General features: G+C 40.2%; 1 protein-coding gene across 7 annotated transcripts in view; it reads right to left on the bottom strand.

Moving 5' to 3' along the window:
• prom1a (prominin 1a) overlaps window positions 1-17,345 on the bottom strand; it is a 91,516-nt gene extending 74,171 nt beyond the window's left edge. For 5 of the 7 annotated variants that reach the window (XM_085416303.1, XM_085416312.1, XM_085416338.1 and 2 more), the window contains exon 1: window positions 16,470-17,345. In XM_085416303.1, coding sequence (XP_085272429.1) covers window positions 16,470-16,698 — 229 coding nt within the window. In that variant the 5' untranslated portion in view covers window positions 16,699-17,345. The remainder of the gene's footprint in view (window positions 1-16,469) is intronic. The other 2 variants (XM_085416330.1, XM_085416357.1) reach the window with 2 other exon arrangements.
• Window positions 17,346-20,609: the final 3,264 nt, after the last annotated feature.

The following is a 20,609-nucleotide window of genomic DNA, read 5'->3' as shown; positions in this document are numbered from 1 at the left end:
TAAGTGCTTCCCACAAATTTGGATTCTATTTGTGGAAGATGAAGGAGGCATGTGCGCAGTGAAAAGAGGCACACACACACTTTCCTAGAGTGAGTTATTAAATAAGTCCCTTCAAAAGTTTCTGCTGTAAAAATATATTTGCCAAGTGCTTTGTGACAAACAAATAAGCAATACATTAGTTCATCATCCTGTGGATAGGTTCCAATGCCAGTAACTTGAACAGCAGTTGGCATTGGTAGTCTTTGTTCTACAGCCTCTTTCAGCTTGGTGTAGCTGCACATGAACCGAATCTCCACTTGCAGCAGTTTATGGTTTGAGTACCAGCCAGCTTGGAGCAGCTCTCCAGAAAATACTAGGATTACTGTAGAGTGAGGTTTGAGATTCAATCTGAGGAAGCAGTTAAATGATACACTGAAGGCTCCCACAACAATGCAAGCCGATCGTTAAGATGGAGACAGGAAGGTCTTGGGCGTGCCAGTTAACTAGGTGTTTGTCGACTACTAAATCCACCACAGATAGCATCTTTCATTCAAATGAGGAAAAATAACCGTTATGCACTTAGGTGCAATTAAGTGGACAACAGAAGACTGGAAAAACCTTTATGCGTCCTATAAGTCTGGATTTATTCTGCAATTTTCAAATGTTAGAATCAGAATTTGATGTGAACAATGTGAAAGCAAGGATCAATCCTGGCTGATATCATCTACCTAGTTGCTGACTGCTGGTGGTGGTAGTCTAACGATTTGGTTTATATATTCTGGCAAAATGTCAGGGTAAAACCTTGTGTGGGAAACACCGCAAAGTGCTGCTTAATCAGCTAGCACTTGACTTTTTGCCATCCTTTATTGTAAATAGTAGCTGCATCGACATGGTGTTAATTAGTTTGGAGCCAACTCAAGCGCCAAGCTTTACTTTCAGTAAACATTTTACATAAACCAGCTGGACTCAGCAGTCCCCATACGGTAAGTTCGGAGCAAAGGAAAACACACAATTCAGCTGCACACCAAAAGTCTCTGAGTGTGGCATAGTCGTCTTACTGTGACACATCCCACTCAGTGAAACAGTCTCTGGAACGCTGAGTGAAGGGTGCAAGGATATTGCGAAGCGTTGTGACGAGCGGCTAAAGAAGGAATAGCACCATTTAGAGTAGTCATCCTTGGAGTTGGCAGGTTGACCCTCTTTCGCCACACATCTGCAATTACAACTCACCATGTCCCCAGAGTCGACTCGTAGCAGGCACCGCTGCACCCACCAATGAAGCGGAACAAAGGGACAGAGAATGCATGACTTGCCATCCATTCAGCAGGACTGAGCCGCTTGCTTCGTCTCGACTCTCCTGCTTGGCTACCCAGGCCTGACCCAAATATGACGTTCCCGAATGAAACAGGGCTTTAGCAGCAGCTGGGGAACCGACAGCTCTTTCACCAGCAAACTCCCTGCATTTATTTCCTTTCAATTTTGCTTCTTTCTTTAAATAAGCCCATATCTCCACAGCTTTTCTTACTACAACGATCTTTAGATTTTCTACCTGTGCTGTCCCCATGTATGGCTTTGCCACATTTCTCACCTGCACTGTCAGATAGCTGGGAGCTTAAGCTGATGGTGGCATTATAATATTACCCTGAAATGTCTCAACTTATCTTAATGCCACAGCTCTTATCTCCCCTTACTTCATCTGCTAATATGCCAGCCGTTAGTGAAGCAAACCTTCTAAATGAGATGCATCACTTTTCTCTCATAAACTGCCTGTTCAGTCTATTGAAGTACGCATTTCCCTTTAAACCGGATAGAAATCTTTCAACACTGAGACTGAAAGGTATACTGAATGGCTTTTCATTTCAAAAGGTTCAAACCAACACTGTGATGTGCAGTGCTGCTAGAGTCCTACAGTTTCTTCAGTATTGGACAAAAACGAACGAGTGCTGTTTCAGTGCTGCAGCTCTAATTATAAAATCATTTGCTTGATGAGCTAGTAGTCCGAATGGTCTTAAAAGCAACAACTCATAACGATTCTCTTGTGTTGCAGTTACCACCAATAATGAGAACATATTGATGGAATTTGTTAGGCAATTTAAAGATCCTCATCTCTCTTTGTCCTCATTTTCTGTCATATAAAACCATGTAATTTTAATGATAATTATCCTTACTCTGGAAAACAATTTACAATTTTCCAATTATTGTTAGTTTTAACAAAATTGTCAATAGGAAATAGGAATACATTTGCTCTTAATTCGAGGCGATTCATTGGGAGGTTAAACACTGAATGCCTGCACTAGCAGGCTGGTGGAAAGCCGAAAGCAAACTTGTCAGTGATGGTTCACACATTTAGTCCCGAAAATAGAAGAGTGTCAGTCAACAAATCCCTTACATATTTTTCCCAAGCGAGACATCAGACTCTGTATCCACCAGCTGATGCTCTGACCTCAAGTAAGAGCAGGGTGAAGGTTAAAGATTGTTGCTAATGTAGACTTGCTGTAACGATGTCACCTCTGACAGTATGATTGCCTCAATATTAATCTAGCTACGTCTCATCATTTTACTCAAGTCAATTTATTAGAGCAGAAAAAACTAACAATTCATCTCCCTTTACTAGCAAAATTAATAATATCATGCCCATTTTATTTATTAAATGATTTTTCGCAGTTCCTCGGGTAAGCTTGGATTTGTTGGTGTTTAATAATTTGCTGTTAAACATGTCTTGTCCTCTTTAAATGGCTGTGTAATATATTTAGCATTGAGGCAATTCATTTAGAGCTGGCTACCTCACCTGCCTCGCTGAGCCTTCAGAAAGACTAATCCCAGATTTGTGGATCCATTTCAAGTGTAACAACACGTAGCTAAAGGCTATTTTGATATCTATTCACAGGGCTAGAGCTGCAGGCAGGGAATTAAAGTGCTTTACAATATTACTTTTTTGTTCTCATTATGCAGTGTGATCTTTTCTTACAAAGCTGGGGCAGCAGCAGCTTAAATGGAAGACATCCTGTTGTGCGACAAGAGCATTAGCAGTCTGTATACTCTACCTACTAGACATGTTTAAGATAGGAAGAAAAAGCATGTTTCTTTCATTGATCCTATCAACCTATCAGAATACTAAATACCACAACAAACACATGGTAAAGATATGTTCCTTTGGCATTAGGAGAAAAATCTTAGGTAACAGAAAACATAATTTATTGATCCAGATTCAAAAAAACAATCAGACCAAGAATGTGTTGATATTTATAATAATATTGCTATACATGGCAAGCATTGTTGTCTATGTAATTACATTGATGCAACCCTGAAAATGTTAAATCCTGAAAAACTTTAATCTTGGGAATCCTGAGATACACCTGTTCAGCTTTTCATCAACACAAATATCTAATCAGCCAATCAAATGACAGCAACACAGTGCATTTAGACATTAAGGCATGGGGATGATGACAGGTGACCTATCTGTGGGATGCTATCTTGACAGCACACACCAAAATCTCTGAGGAATGTTTCCAGCATTAACATTAAGCTAGTTCTGAAGGCAAAAGCTGATTCAGCCTGGTCCTATCAATATTTGCCAAACAAACTATACAGTGAACATATATTACCCCACTCACAAGCTCCATTTTTAAGCAGCCCTAATATGCTTCTGTTCTCAACCAACCATCTGTTGTGAAATTTCAGGAAATTCGTCTACGTTGTCCTGGTTCCAAATGTAAAGTATCAAAAGTTGAGACTGGCATCAACCTCTGCCGACTGTACCAAGTATACATGGAATAAGAGTAAGTCTGTGTAACCCATGACAAAATATCTGAAACAAGGAGATCTGTGTGGCCGAGTGTACATTTTCACCTGTGATAGCCTCTTTAGCACTGTGCTGCACACAGTGACACATCGCCTGTGGCAATCAGCTGCCATTATGCTACAGGCGACTAAGGCTGTCCCTGTTTGTGTCCTCAAGCATCCCAGCACTAACAACCATCACTGTCAGTGCAATGACACAACTGTGTGTGACAGCACAAAACCACAGCAGAAGAACGATACACATCACTTTCTGTCATCCAGATGCTCCAAGAGTATGACTGGGCCAGGGAATCATGCAGTGATGCTAAATTACACAGCAGTTTATTTATAGCCTGGCAGTTTAGTAAGATTGTTAAAAATGAACCAGATTTTGCAAACAAAAATGTATCTTTCTGTTACATTAAGGATTTATGAAACATACAGATCAGTTGAATAGATGGTTAGATAATGAGATGATAATAAATCCACACACAGTCGTATCAGATCTTGTTTAGTAACAGATGGAAGCTATGAAAAGTTTAAAATACTGGAGGACATGAAAGTGTTCCTCACATGTTTGCATCATGGGCCTCAGGGCAGTAGTTCTACAAAATAATGAAAGAGGCAGCAACGTGACCCTGTTTCCTCTACATATGTGTTACAGAAGCCTCGATAAACATGATGCAGTTGCCCCAAATCTGTGTTTTTATAATATTTTAAACACTCTACACACAGTAATTAATTATAAACTGAATATTGCACATATATCCGCTAATATTGTACATATTTTAGCCTGTCTGCAGACAAAAACACAAAAATTCTTAGCAGATGATAAATACTTATAATGTAAGGAGGAAGGTGACAAAATATTTCTTAGCAGTCCTTGTGTTACATATGTTGAAGTGCTTTAATCAGATCATTATGGCTTATAATATGTTTACGAAGGATCTTTAAAGTAGACTCAATCTGCTATTTTTCCCTGAATACATGATTCATTAGCTTTTTGGGGTTCTCCAAAATATTATGCAGTAGGGTTAATTTCATTAATATTGCAAAAAAATTTGATATTAATATCAATAATCAGAGATTTGACACTTGAAATCCCAGTAGGATGTGACAAAAACACCTTACCCAGGAGGTGTCCAGGAAGCAACCTAGTCAGAGACCAAACCATCTCAGGTGGCTCCTTTTGCTGAGGAGTAGAAGCTGTACTCTGAGCCCCTCCAGAATGAGCTTTTATGTGCAATCTACTCTTTTGGTCACTATCCAGAGCTTGTAGCCATAGGTGAGGGTAAGAACCTATGTTGACAAGTACCACAGAAGACCAGTACAGCATCTGCATCATTGAGGACATTGACAGAAGGATTGGCCCACTGTACGCTCACCTCTTGTGAGCAAGAGTTTAAGACATATTCCCCCCCCCCCCCCCCAAGCATTCCCCACAGATTGCTCCAAGGTACGCAGTCAAATAGCATCTCCAAGTCCCCAAAACACTCAATGCCAATTTCCATAAGGCCAAACAGAAGAACAAAATTTCCCATTCAGTCTGTGCTCAAATCACCATTATTCATAATTCTCTCTGTCGGCAGATAAAAGATTTATAAGGGATTTGGTATTCCTTTCTTGCCTTTGCAAAACAGAAATAAAATATTTTGGGGGGAATATTTTTTTTGCAATAAAAGTGTACATTTTTATTTTATTCCTGGAATAAACGGTCTCTTTCCTCTATGGTCTCTATGCCTATGTTGTGCTTACAGATGCACAGCAGGTAGCAGCAGCTGGTTTCTTATTCAATTCAGTTCAATTTTATTTATATAGTGCCAAATCACAACAATAGTCACCTCAAGGCGCTTTGTATTGTACAGTAGATCCTACAATAATATATAAATTATTATTAAGATTCTTATTACACATATGCTTAACAGTAGTATAACAATAGTAACAAAATTACCAATAACAAAAGTAATAATGATTAAAGAATTCTAACTCAAATATGTCTGAAGAATTTCATTTGTCTTTGTGACCACAAAAGTAAACTTTCTTAAAAGCCCCGGCAATGTTAGCATACCATCCAACCATTCACCCACACCACCCCCTGTGATTAAGGGCCCTCTTACCTCACACCAAGTCTCTCTCCCTACTGTTGGATAGACTCTGAACTACAGCTGGTAACAGAAGTTCATGTTCTTGCGCTTGAGATCTGCTACAAGCTCTAAGTAGAACATACAGGAGGTGGAGAGCTGGTTCTGCTACACAGAGCAGAACATGGACTACCATTTGTTGGTGTATTACCATCTTCATCTCACAGCAAGAGGGGCCTGGGTTCCAATCCAGCAGCCAGATGGGGTCTTTCTGTGTGGAATTTGCACTGTCTCCTTGTGTCTGCTTGGGTTTGTTTTTTTTGTAATTTTGTATTTTTCCCCAGAAAACAGTTGAGTTTCCCCAAGTTTAACATTGTATTTGTGAACAGGAGGTTGGCAGATTTTTAAAGAAAGCTGACTAATGAACATTACCACTTAACTTTGTGACAATTTAACAGAGCAACAATCACTGCCTGTCCAGTAAGTTCTTTATTCTGTGGATGGACTTGCATTTCCCTGTTTTGGACTACAGCTGCAGATGGCAGTCCTTGTTCTACTCTAGCACCAGCTCTCCACGTATGTTCTACTTGGAGCTTGAAGCAGATCTCAAAGGCAGAACAAGAACTTCTGTTACCAGCTGTAGTTCAAACAGAGCAATTAGAGCCTGTCCAACAGTAGGGAGAGAGACTTGATGTAAATGAATGATACTGAGTACATTGAACAACTTGACCAACCTGTCCCCAGGGAAACACTAGATAGTTAAGACCAGATATAGCTGGTTACCAGCAACTGAACTTAGACAATAAAACAGAGACTACTAAATCAAACATGTGAAAAACTTTGAATATAAAAAGCAGCTGTTTGTGAAAATGTGTCGTATCTACTGGACCTGCCAGTACCATCAACAAGCTATCCTGAAACTGAGATCTGTACAGCAAAATTTAAGTACGGGTTGCATACATAGTTTATACTGGTTTCAGTCTAAACTTTTTCGGGATGGCTGTAGCTCATGAGGTAGAGCAGGTCATCTACTGATTGGAAGTGTCTGTGAAGGTTCTCAGTCATCCAGGTCATCGTAGTCAAAGGAGCTTGCAAAGAAAAGCGTCTGGACTTTAAGTTGCTTGAAGACGTTTCACCTCTCATCCGAGAAGCTTCTTCAGTTCTAAGGTCAAATGGTGGAGAGTCCCAGATATAAACCTAGTGGGAGTAACCCCCCACAGAGGGACAAAAGGACCCCCTGATGTGGGGGGTTACTCCCAATAGGTTTATATCTGGGACTCTCCACCATTTGACCTTAGAACTGAAGAAGCTTCTCGGATGAGAGGTGAAACGTCTTCAAGCAACTTAAAGAAGTCCAGACGCTTTTCTTTGCAAGCTCCTTTGACTACTGATTGGAAGGTTGGTGGTTCGATCCCTGGCTGCTCCAGTCTGCATGTCAAGTATCCTTGGGCAAGATATTAACCCCAAGTTGCTCTCCGATCGGAGTGTGAATGTACTTAGAAAGCACTATGTATAGAGACAGTGCTTGTGAGAATGGGTGTGATTGGGTGAATGTGGCATGTTGTATAGAGCGCTTTGAGTACTCCGAGAGAGTAGAATTAAGTATAGTATATAGGTTCTATATAAGAATCCATCCATTCACTTTTTTACCTTTATGCACAGTGCTTCCACTGTGTCACCTACTCAGCAAGACATGTACACAGTAAAGACTTGAAATACTTGTTGAAATTGGTCTGGCAAGTAAGCCTAATTTTTTTCACTGGATCTTTGTGTCTCATAACAAAACGTGCAAAATAGGACACCAGCCCATCATGTGGGCACATATTGTTCTGGAAGTCATCTGTTTATCCACTGACTTGTATTATGAATAGAGAACTGATTCAGATCTGCCAAACATCGTGATTGTAAATTTAAGCCCCTTTGAGCGAATCATCACAGCATCTAATAGTAATCTCCACAGATGTGCCTTCTGCTGAGAAAATCTCTAATTAGGAAAATGTTTAACTGGCTGGAAAAATGCTGAAAAAAAATAACCACTCATGACTTAGTTTCCCATATTTCCTTCTTTACTGTGATCCCCCCCAGTCACCCTCCTCAACAGAAACGATGGGGTCAGTAGCAGATACACTCAGTATCTTGCTCAAGGACACTTCAGCAAAACAGATGCTGGCTGTCAAGGGGCTCAAGCCACGACCTTCCAAATGAAGGACGCTCTCTTTAATCACTTTAGCGCTAGACTGTTATCTGACAAGGCCTTTGGCATCACCCAGTCATTCTCATGTGCTATGAATGACCTTTGGGCATGTGCAATTCAATATCCAACACTAGCTTTTTGGTTGAGTCAAATTAAACCCTGAAGAGTGGACAGCCTCAGCTGTATTCAAGGTCAAACATCAGAAATAACCTAAACCTTGCCAACCTCTCTCTCATCTGCATATGTCATCTTTTTCCCTTCATTTTTTAATGTATCAAACAACCTCCAAAAGGCAGACAGATTCCAAATATTACTTTTGTAAAGCCACATATATTGGAGAGTAATGAGGATGTAGTGCCATAATCAATTTTACAAGCAAATCAGTATTTCGTCAGCAAATTCTCAGATTTGTAAACCTAGTAAAACATTCAGCTAAAAACACAGAATGCCAAAGGGTCAGTGTCTGCAGTCTAATCCCACCGCAATAATCTGTTATTCCTATCATTTTACTTTTTTTCATAAGCTATAATAATGTTAATCAGCTTCTGCAAAAAATTCAAGGCAAGAAATAATGTTCACATTAGTAGAACTCTCTTAATGTGACTAAAAATAACTAGCTGCCTTGGTTTTTTAAAACTGAGTGTTTGCTGCTATGGTTAGAGAAAGTTAGAAAAAACTATATGCGTTTACCAGCAGGATCAATTCTTCTGTCATCAGAAACCATGTCTGAATAAACAATTATTCAAAAAGTATAAATACCCATCTTCTATCAGTCTAGTTCATTATACGCAGCAACAATCATGGGGAGACTGCTGATGTCCAGTTGACTGTAATCAACACCCTCTGCAATAAGGATAAGATACAGTAGGTCATTGCTGAAAAGGCTAGGTGGCCACAGAGTGCTGTATGCAAGCATATAAATGGAGAGCTGAGTGAAAGAGAGAAGTGTGATAGGAAAAGGCGAACAAGCAATACGGATGAGATGGACATGAGATGATTGTCAAGGTGATTCAAGATTTTGAGAATGCTTCACAAAGAGTGGAATGATACTGGTGTACTGACACCAGTATCATTCCACTCTACCTGGACTAAGGAGAAAAAGAATAAGACCACTGCTCAGTGGTCCAGAGGCCTGTTTTCAGATTAAAGTAAATGTTTTGCATTTCATTTGGAAATCAAAGTCCCGGAGCCTGGAGGACGAATGGAGAGGCACATAATCCAAGGTGTTTGAAACCCAGCAGATGAAATGTCTGCAGTCTTTAGAATGTCATTTCATCTGCTGGTGTTGCAGGTGGTGGTCCACTGTATTTTATCAAGTCCAAAATCAATACAGCAGTTTACCAGGAGATATTATGTTGACAAGCAATATGGAGATCCTGTGTTCCTTTTCCATCAGCATCTGTCCACAGTGCCGAACTACTACCAAATTGTTTACTCACCATATTACTACTGTACTTGACTGGTCAGCCAACTTGCCTGACCTGAACCCCAAAGACAATAGCCCATTCTCTACAGGGTATTGTCTCTAGAGGAAGATGAAAAACACTGGAGCCAAAAATACAGAGAACCTGAAGACTGTAATCAAAGCTCAAAAATCTCAGCAGTGCCAATGATGCATTGATGTAGAAATTCATTGTAAAGGAGCCCCAACAAAGTAGTGAGTGTACAAATTAGCATTAGATATATACAAATCGAAACTGCTCTGTTAAGGATTACCAATGACCTTCTGATGGCAGCTGATTCTGGTCTCCTATCCATTCTCATCCTTCTTGATCTTAGTGCGGCGTTTGATACCATTTCTCACAATATTCTCCTGAACCGGTTAGCTTCCATTGGTATTAGTCATACCCCACTTACCTGATTTACCTCCTATCTCTCAGACCGCACTCAGTTTATCCAACTTAAATCCCATTCTTCAGCTCTCTATCCTGTTTCTGCTGGTGTGCCCCAGGGTTCAGTATTGGGGCCTCTTTTATTCATTATTTATATGCTTCCTCTTGGTTATATATTCCGAAAATATAATATAAATTTTCACTGTTATGCCGATGACACCCAGCTCTACCTTTCTTCTAAACCCAATTCATCCCTCCCACCTACCTCCCTCTCAGACTGTCTTATTGAGATTAGATCCTGGTTCTCCTCCAATTTCCTCAAACTTAACAGTAATAAAACTGAAGTTTTACTTGTTGGTACACCATCTATCTTAACCAAATCCCACAGCTTTTCCATTAACGTTGAAAATTCTCCCACCCTTCCCTCCCCTCAGGTTAAGAGTTTGGGTGTCATACTTGATAATACTCTTTCATTCCAGTCTCACATTAATTACATAACACGGTCTGCTTACTTCCATTTACGTAATATTCACCGACTCCGTCCCTTCCTTACTCCCCATGCTGCTGCCATCCTTGTCCATAGTCTTATTACATCCCGTATTGATTACTGTAATTCCCTCCTATTTGGTCTCCCTAAAAGGTCCCTTCATAAACTCCTTCTTCAAAATTCTGCAGCTCGGGTCATAACTTGCACTCCGTTAAGTGCTCATATTACCCCAGTTCTTCAGCAGCTTCACTGGTTGCCCATAGAAGCCAGGATAAATTTTAAAATCTTACTTCTTGCATACAAGTGTATCCATAAATCTGCTCCTTCATATTTGTGTGACCTGCTCCATATCACCACTGTTTCCCGCACTCTCAGATCATCATCTGCTATTCATCTTACTGTTCCGTCCTCACACCTTATCACTATGGGGAACAGAGCTTTCAGTCGCTCTGCTCCTCGGCTCTGGAACTCTCTTCCTCCTGCACTAAGAAATATTGACTCCCTCTCCGTATTTAAGACACAGCTCAAAACACATCTGTTTAAACTGGCTTATTCGCTTTAATGCTGATTTTATCTGTTGTCACGCTCTGTTTTGTAATTTTAACTTATTTTATGTATTTTATGACTATTGTTCCTTTTATTAATTGTGTTTTTTGTAAGGTGACCTTGGGTTTCTGAAAGGCGCCCTCAAATAAAATGTATTATTATTATTATTAAATCAAATGGAGAGGGATCTAAATCAGCCACTCAAGTAATCCGTGGTGGGGCAACCATAAGAAAGCTTGTAACAGTAAACATAATGGGACACTTAAATAACCCTCACCAAGGTAAATATATAATTTAAAGAAGATTAAAAAAAAAAAGCAAAGTTGCTAAAGTTGAAGCTATTCTGAGTTCAGAGTGAGCCACTAGCCAGCAGCCACAATATGAGCAAAGAATCAAAGCAGTTAGACAAATGAGGAGATAAGTGAAAAACAGAAGAAGGTTGCTATCCTGTTATCTGCTGAAACAAATGTAAGTAAATCACATGCGTTTTGTTATACCAATCTTCTGTGCCTGATTTTGGTTGGTATACTAAAATGCATCAGATAAAGGTGGGTGTACGTCAACAAATTTTCAGTTAATTATTTGTACCAGTATGAGAGCACAATTTTCAGTTGTTTTTTTTTTTATACACCTTTCCCTCAGAGTTTTAGTGTGTCCATTTTATTTCTGTAAACTAATGTGTTTTTATATCTAGTTTTAGTTTTTAGTTTAGATTTCGTTAACTATAAAAACCTTGGTGTTACTGTAAATCCCAGCAAATCTTGTAGCGCTCAAGAATGAGAGAGAGAACACTAACATCTTCTGATTAAATCCTAGTTATTCCAACCTTTTACTTTCATTTAGCTACTTAATTGAGATTTCTCATCATTTAACTTTAAACAAACTCTGCTATATTAAGATTTCTTCCAAAGAACATGAAAGAAAGAAAAAACCTCAGAAATGCAGCTCACGATGAGCTTCCTTGTCTTTGTCCTTGGTTAGAAATCTTTTGAAGTCTTCCTCTTCAGTTTCTTTCATGTCTACCTGTCCCTCACTGAACACTAAAGTCGCTTCATGCCTCTTTGCTGGAGAAAAAAAAAAACCCACCCTGGGTTCCCTTCGAATGAGTGTTAAATAACAAACATTAGGTAAGACCATATACCCTGAGCTGCATAAATCTACATAACTCCACAGTACTTTTCATGATCATGATGATGCAGTAAGATACACAAGCCAGCGAGGTGAAGCAAATCACACAGGTCATGATCACTGGTGATGGGTTTCCCTGGCAACTGTTAGGTTCTTTGAAAAACGTCCTCTGTGGTCTGAATTCCACCTAAACATGGTTTCTTGAGAAAAGGAAACACTAATGAGGAAACACTTTCCAACAGGGATCTGCTGCACGATAATGGCTGGCACTGGCTTCCCAGCTGCGCTCACCCACAGGCATGAAATGGTACATTTCAAAACCGCAGACGCAACTTAATGCACAGCTATTCTCAAGCGATGGCTGACTTACACCAGGATTAATTAGCAGACATGAAAACCTAAATAGATGCAACTAAATGCAACTATTATGTCATGTTTACATTCTTACTAATTCGGGAAGGGGAATTGATTGAATGCTTTCTGATACTGTTGATATCAATATTGTCAACCTACATTCATGTTTTCTACTGAAATGCTTTTGAGCAAAGCATGTCATTGCTACTTAATCATTCCCCTGACAGGCAAACTGGATGAGAGTAAAAGAAAAAAGAAAACGTTTCTAAATGAGCTTGCAATATTAGGATGAGTGCGGGCACTATGAGGACACTATCTGAAATCTACTAGTGTATTGGCTCTTATTTTGAAAGTTCAGACGCTGCCTAGAAGAAAGCACAGTCCTTTCCTTTTCCTTGCGATTTCCCTACCAGCTGGCTCGTAAACCAGTTTGCTGCATTGGTCTTGAGATCATTCACCTTTGCTTTAACAAACACAGATGATTCAGTGTCCTGCTCAAGCACCCTTGTGCATTTGAGGGAGTAGGGCTCAAACCTCTAACACTGCAAACTTTTCAATTCACAACAGCGATACTACTACTTCCCCTGCATCTGTAACCTCTGGTGTCAGAGGTTACACAGGACCCTGGGCTTTTTTGGAAAGTATCCATTCACTTTTGATGAAAAAAAGTCAACATCCTAATGAGAAGAATTCATCACAAAGCCATAACTGCTGTGAAATTGCAGTGTAAAAAGGGTTTGTGATCCTATACATCAGCTTGAGTATTGGATTGTAGCATCTGTGTGTCGGTGAGAGTGTGGGTAAGTGTGAGGGAGGCGTCAACAGCTCCTGGAGGTTTCCACACTGCAGCTGTTGAAGACAAAAAAGTTAGAGAATATGTCGCTGTTTGTTCGATTTGTGTGGGTGCTGATGAAAGACATTTGTTGCTTCTTTTCTAATCAAACCTCCTACGAGCTCGGAGCCGCTTGCCGCACATACAGCGTGATGAACACATCAGCTGACTAAATTGAGCATTCATGAGATTATAAAGACATTGCTCAATGTAATGTGCTATGCGCACTGATAGTAAGAGATGTGATGATGGAGCGTCGCTAATTACTCATCAACATAATGTTCATCTCACACTTGTTTATAGGGTTAGCCTAACTGGCTGTTGACTGTATTGGATAAAAATCCACAAGGGTCGAACAAGCCTCGGGGATATAGCACATGTATGAAACCTTTGATATTGGAGCTATAATTTAAAAAAGGAAAACAGTTTCATTAACTGACATTAACATGAAACACAAGTACTCTGCTGTCTATTCAAAAATCTGAAAATATGACAATAATTGTGTTTTCTGTGCTACCAAAAGCAATGTTCAGGTAGATGTAGTGGATAAATGAGAAAAGTAAGACCTATATACGCAAATGCCTGCATGTTAATGTAAAGCAGGGGTGGGGAACTCCAGGCCTCAAGGGCCAGTATCCTGCAGGTTTTAGATATCAGCCTGGGTCAACACAACTAATCCAATGATTAATTCATTACCAGGTCTCTGGAGAACTTCAAGACATGTTGAGGAGGTAATTTAGCCGGTTAACTCAGCTGTGTTGGATCAAGGACATCTAAAAACTGCAGGACACCAGCCCTTGAGGTCTGGAGTTCCCCACCCCTGATTTAAAGGATGGTATGCTATCCTTTTCTGTAGCTCAACCTTCTCCTTTTTCCATCAACAAAGGTACTGCGCCAACTACACATTACTCCTGCAGTGCTCATCCATGGAAACCAATGCCATGAAGCTCATGACACATAGTTTCGGTGCTGATGTTATAGCGAGAAGAGGTTTGGAATTCTGCATTTATTCAGTGAGCAGAACGTTGTTGACTTTTACCATTTGCACTGTGCACCTCAGCACTCGGTGACCCTGTTCTGTAACTTTTTATGGTGTGTCATGGTCTAGAATAAAGGGCTATTCTATTCTTTTCTAGATAGGAAGAAATATTATGAACTGACTTGCTGCACTGGTGGCTTTCTATTACAGTACCTCACTCAAATTCAGTCAGGCCATTCTTTTACAATTGTCTTTAAAGGCAGACTACATGGAAAGGTGCTTGATTTCATAGACCTGAATTCAAAGGTTAAAGGTGTGGCCCGATACTTTCGCCCATATAGTGCTTGTCAATCAACTGTAAATAAATTACAAAAAAATATTAAAAATGACTCATTCTCTGCTAATGCTCTGAGTATGGTTTTGCTTTCAATTATGGGTTTGAGAAACCTTTGAAACAAACACCTGGTCCAGATGTTGGGGAAGGAATGAGTGGCTGACGCTGCTCGTCTGTATTGGGATATGAATAACAAGATTTGTCATGGTCCAAATGTATCCACAAAAATAAATACATAAATAAAGTCACATCCACAGAACTAGTGTGTGTGTTTGTGTGTATATATAGCAAGATGTTCATTTGCACATTTTCTAATATCTTCATTTTCTAACAGAAAATAGAAAATTAATAAAACATTTGTTGTAGCCATCATCATCTCAAACAAATGCCCAACAAATGAATGGTAGTTAGTAGTGGGATCACTCCAAAAGACAAGATGTTGTTTTGTTTGGGAGTGAACTGTCCCTTTAAATCAGATGTGATTAGGAAACAGATGAACAGAATTTAAGAGCCTTTTTTGCTACAGGATTCAGTGATTCATTCTTTAAAAGCCTGCTGTAACAACGTTAACACTGTATCTTATCACAGGCTGAAGAGAAACGACACCCAGGTCGACCCAGCCTAAACAGTGCTCCACTCTGACATCTGCGCCACTTCAAGTCACAAACCACTGGAGTGGAAACCGAGTGCAGATCTTTCTTCTGGCTCATCTTATAGATTTTAACATAACTCCAAGTTATGTAATGGCGCAGCGCAAGAGATGTAGTTGACAAGCCGTGAAAGGCCAATGGTTTCCTGCAAACCAGCTTGTAGCCTTATAATCAAAGCAGCCCTGACAGAATTGGATTTAGATATGCAAACATGCACAGGTTCTATTAATAACCAATGACCTTTACTTGCAAAATTTCCTTTCATGACCCCCCCCCCCCCCAAAAAAAAAAGAAAAAAGAAAAACATCTGCGTGAAATTTCTAGTCAAAGAAATTAAACATACATGTCTCTGAACTGTCGTTTATTATCCTATCCCACTGTTTCCACATGACTTCCACCCTCTTCCTTGGATTATTTAGTGTGTGCACCCATGAATGAACTAACAGCTTCACTGCGCAGTGGTCTGTCTGCTCCATAGGATTAGGCCATGAGCCCCCAACTGCCGGTGACAAACTGAAAACTAAAAGCGCCAACAGCATATGGCGCAGGGGTTTATGGGATTACTCAATTAACAAGGTGACTCAGAGAGATACTAATCTGCAAAATGTTTCTTCGACTGAAATGCATGCAGTGGAGTAGAGTCTTTTGAGCACCCAATACCCAATTAAACACACACAGAGACACCTCCGTGTGTGGGGGTGTGGTTAAGCAGCCAGGTATAATTGTATTAAATGTAAAGCCATGCGCGTTCAAGCTCTTCGGGTGCTCATACCAACAAACTACCCAACGACGTTCATTCACAGAGGCAAAAACAACGTGCACCGCTGCTGTCAGCGGGAGGCTCATTAATTGTAATTATCCTGACACAAAGTGCGCCGCAGGCAGAAACACCACCTTCAAGTGCGTGCTGTGAGCTCTGAACGGGGCGCATGACGCACAACTGGACCAATCCGCAAGTGGACACCTTTTTCACGCAGTGAGACCGAAGAAGCGCTATAAAATTCAAAGTTTTGATTCCTAACCCAATATCCACAAAACTAGAATAAATATTTATGTGCCTAATTCATAAAAACGTTTAAAAAAGTCAATTTGTAATCCAGTATAATAACCTGCAGTTTCTCTCTTGTTCGTGTCCCTGTTTGCGTCCCACAAGACAACCAAGCGGGAACAACACTCATAGATTCTCATAACTTATTCCCCCATGACTTCCATATACATTTCAGACACGTTGCCCAGGGCTCGGTCTGCATTTGTTGTGCTGTAGCCACCGTGAGCTCGATTGGGGATGCTTACCGTGTGGAAAAGCGTTGGGTTGTACCGCATACAGGAAAGCATGGACCATGTGGAACAGAATCCCTATCGGTCCAGGTTCGTAATGGGCCAGCGTCTCGTAAACTCCCGCTGGCACATAGCCGAAATTCAACTTTCCTGGGGGTGGGAGTCTCCGCGGCTCCGTCTCTTGCTGGAGTTCGCCGGATGCCAGCCACAGCAACAGCAGGAGGAGGGTTCCCGGCTTCCACATCGTGTCCAAACGAAACACCGACCTGTCGTGAAACTGGAACTAAATTCTCAGTGATCGAGAAAACTGGACGGCGACTGCCCGGAATCTTGATTATTATCGGAGTGGGGGAAAAGAGAGAATACAGATAAAAGTGTTCCGCAGCTTTTTAAGTCCTGCTTCCCACCGAGCGACTTGTTCCGAGCATCGTTCCCCGCGGTCTGGAGCTCTTAGACGGACGCAAATCGGACGATCTTCTCCCACGTCCCCTGTGTTCGATGCGTTTGGATGAGCGCGCCTGTCGCTTCCACTCCGGCATCTGTGCAGCACGGGGATGCGCTGCGTCACGGGAGCGGGCGATGGTGCGCGCCGCCGTTTGCAAAGGGAGGACGGGTCCAGAGGGAGGTGCTCCTCCTGCCGGGGAGAGGAAGTAGAATCTTAAAGATCTAACCTACTAACGTTTTGATTGGAGAGATTAGTTTGGGGCAGAACACGTTAAAACCACCTTTAGACAGTTTACATATATTGAAATGCCGTTTTGAGGCACTGTTCCCTCGGGTCTGCTGGAAATCATTCGATTTTATATTAGAAAATCATGCTTATCCAGCAATATTTGACTTTAGTATCACTTAAACATGTTTACAATTAATTCCTCACCTTTTGATAGCATTGGATTGTTTATAAGATCCATCTACACAACCCACATTAAGCGTTATTTTTAAAAATGCTGAGATGTGAGCTTGAAAAGAGACAATGAATGTTTTTTTTCCACAACAGGAATTCTAGTTGTGATAATAATGAAATCTTAGCTGTAATAAATATGCAGTGTTACTGTGTTAAGAAAGCTGATTAATTTTCAAATAAATACTTTAAACAGTTACAACTTTCATTTTCTTATATGACATTTGCAGCTAGCTTTCACCCACTGGTTAGTTTTAAGAACTAAAAACAATTTTTTTAGGGGGACACTATTGTGGCTGTGGGTTAAAATACACTGCTCCACAGAGGTAACCCTTCAAGTTGAAACGTGCCAAGTTGGGAGGAAAAGTGATGTCTAATGCCAACTTTATGGTTTATGCACTAGGACACCTTGTTCCCTATAGGACAGTAGATTTGTTAAAAGCAGATTATTTTATTCCCCGGAAATGAGAATGACCGATTACATGTACATTTTCAGACCAGGTATTAAGCAGTATAAAGTCCATGTCGAATGTAATATGTGGTGCTCCAGTGGGTCAGGCAGAAGGCTTTTATCTGGGAGAGTGGGGTTGGGGTCCTGTGTGAAGCCAAAAGCAGCACTGAATTACATTTGCCAAGTATCAAACACCTGAGTATCCATGCACTGAAGAAAAAAGAGGAAAAAGGCTTTTTTTTTTTTCTCTTTCACCTTTTCTGTTCACTGCAGCTTTAAATTGTCAGTTGTGGGGGAATATTATCATTATATCCACTACAGAAGTATAATTACTCTTATTTAAGTTAGACTCAAAGTTAATAAGCTGATTACAGCCTTAGATGTTCATGTGGGGCCATTCTGGCTGTTCCCAGGCTGAGGTTTAAATCTGAAGGTTGTTGTGTTTTCGCCATCTTAGATTCTGACTCCGGAACAACCTTCCTGAGGAGATGAGGTTTATGGAATGACTGACTTCCTTCAAATATCTTTTGAAAGCAGAGTTTTACTTACTTGCCTTTTTTCATTTCAGAAATTAGAAATGTAATTGTTATGCTCTTCAACATGTTCTTTAAATGTGAACAATACAATATCTTACATAATTTCTAATGTAAAAATGTTTTCTTGTATCAGCTATTCCCTAGTCAGCTTTCTCTTCTTCCCACTATCAGGCTCTTCACCTTCTTGACCTTTGACCTTTTCCCCCAGAGGGCAGACAGAGGATACCTGCGTGCAGCTCATAGGATTGATTTCATTGGCAGAGAAGCAAACAGGTGGGTTTTGCTTCTGTCTCTTTACACAGTAACATCCTTGTCCTCTTTCTGGAGTGCATGGGGCCCCAGCTCCTGGTGACAGAGGGGCCTCCTGTTTGGAAACCTTTGATCACTGATTGTGAGCACATTTCTTCAGTGACAACACACACTCATTAGACCTGCAGAGGAGCAGATGAGACTTTCAGTTTTACAGACACATGATATGCTAGACTGAGGCAGTAGAATTAATTAGTAGATTCATTAAGAACAGTTTTTAGTGTATCTACAACTAAATGATCTCATTAAAAATATAAATGCAAGATTAAATTCTGTCCTTTTTCATACTGCTCTAGAAAGACGATAAATTTAACACTTGCTGCATCATGACTACAGATAATTTTTCTCTTCTTTCAGCTGCTGATAGTCTTCCCTATATTGGTTTTAATAATTTTATCAAGTAAGATGTTTCAGAAATTGGAATGTAAATGACCACCATATCTTGCGTATGGATGTGGACTTTGTCCAAGTGTCACTATCATTCCCGTCAACCTTTCTCAAGACAAATTCCTGTCAGATCTGACAGAGCTGAAGCTCGTCTCAGTTCTCAGCAGTGTAAGGAGCTTAGCCCTCTAAGAATGTCTGTTACAGATTTACTCTGCCTGTCCTTCACTTCTGAACAGGTACTCAGGTACTGTGCAGCCCAGTATCAGGTCAGGCAGGGTTCATGGATAAAGCTTACAGGAAGTTTGACGGGGGGAAAAAAGAAGCACCTTGATGCTTCCTGTCATCAACAAAAAAAAAGGAAATCCTAATCTGACTTTGTACTCTGAAAGCTAAAGCCACTGATGAGTGGTTCTTTAAATGGCTAAATTAAAAACATTCACTCAGTGACATCAGTTTATTTTCTCTTTATACTTCTGGAAGCACTGTAGGCCTGCATCTTTTTGTAGCCTGCATCCTTATCACACCACTGGTATCCGTCAGCAAAAAGTTTGCTCAACTGTCCTGCAAGCAAAGCAGTTTCTATGATTTCATTCATAGAGCTGTAAGAACTTTTTACCAATGAACGTTCGGTCTTGACCTTACAAAATCCCAACTCAAGATCCAGTTCCCAATGTTCATCCAGAGTTCGAGTGTATCACAGGGAGCGAGTGATACAGGTCAGGATCATCTGAAATGATGGATAACAAGCATTATCATATAATTTAATACAAAACGTTTGGTAAGATGCTGCATTTGGGTAAGTAAAATAAGCTTGCGCATACTCACAGTGAACTTTAAAACATAGTTTCAGACTTGAAGTTTGAATAATTCTGATTCTCAGTCATGAACTTGAGTTAAACAGCAAATAATTTGAGGTTCGAAAGTGAACTTTTTCCAAATACATACCCTCAAAAACACAACCCAGAATGCTTTAGCTCTGCATGTAGCTACAATAAAACAGCACACTTAAGAAATCAACTTTATTACTCCAAATGGGCAAGTTCATACAATATCAAGGTAGGAATTAAATATGGAATCAAACTGAAGAAACAAAGGAGGCAGTGTACTGGACCATCGCAGCTTGCATAAGAGCACTTCTACAGTGCTTCTATATCCATTAACCCCGTGTGCTCAGCTGGGCCCAGTTGAGGTTCGGTCAGATCTCCACTGCACACCTGGAACATCAGCACCAACTCTGTGTACAGTGAAGACTGAACCAGCTCCATCAGGCAGCTCCAAAAATAGATCGTCCTTATTACAATAAAGAAACGTTTCTCCAAAATACAATCAAACAGATGCTGATACATGTAAACACTATATACACCTTCTGTTTAAAAAAACAAAAAGCAAGCTTTCTTTGCCAAAATAACATTAAATATATCACTGTTAAGTATTTTACAACCAAAAAAGTACTTGTTTTTACATCCCCAAATAAAAGAAGCGATGGGCAGAGTGCGTCAAAAAAGCGGAACGTGAACACAAGTGACCTGAGTTTTTAATCTGATGATTATAAAATAATTAGTGTGAGTGAA

Source organism: Rhamphochromis longiceps, linkage group LG2 (assembly GCF_057381845.1).
Source record: "Rhamphochromis longiceps isolate RC_006_pf linkage group LG2, R_longiceps_female_GT1.1, whole genome shotgun sequence".
Classification (NCBI taxonomy): domain Eukaryota; kingdom Metazoa; phylum Chordata; class Actinopteri; order Cichliformes; family Cichlidae; genus Rhamphochromis; species Rhamphochromis longiceps.
The sequence above is the reverse complement of the archived record's forward strand: the minus strand, read 5'-3'. Positions and strand labels throughout refer to the sequence as shown.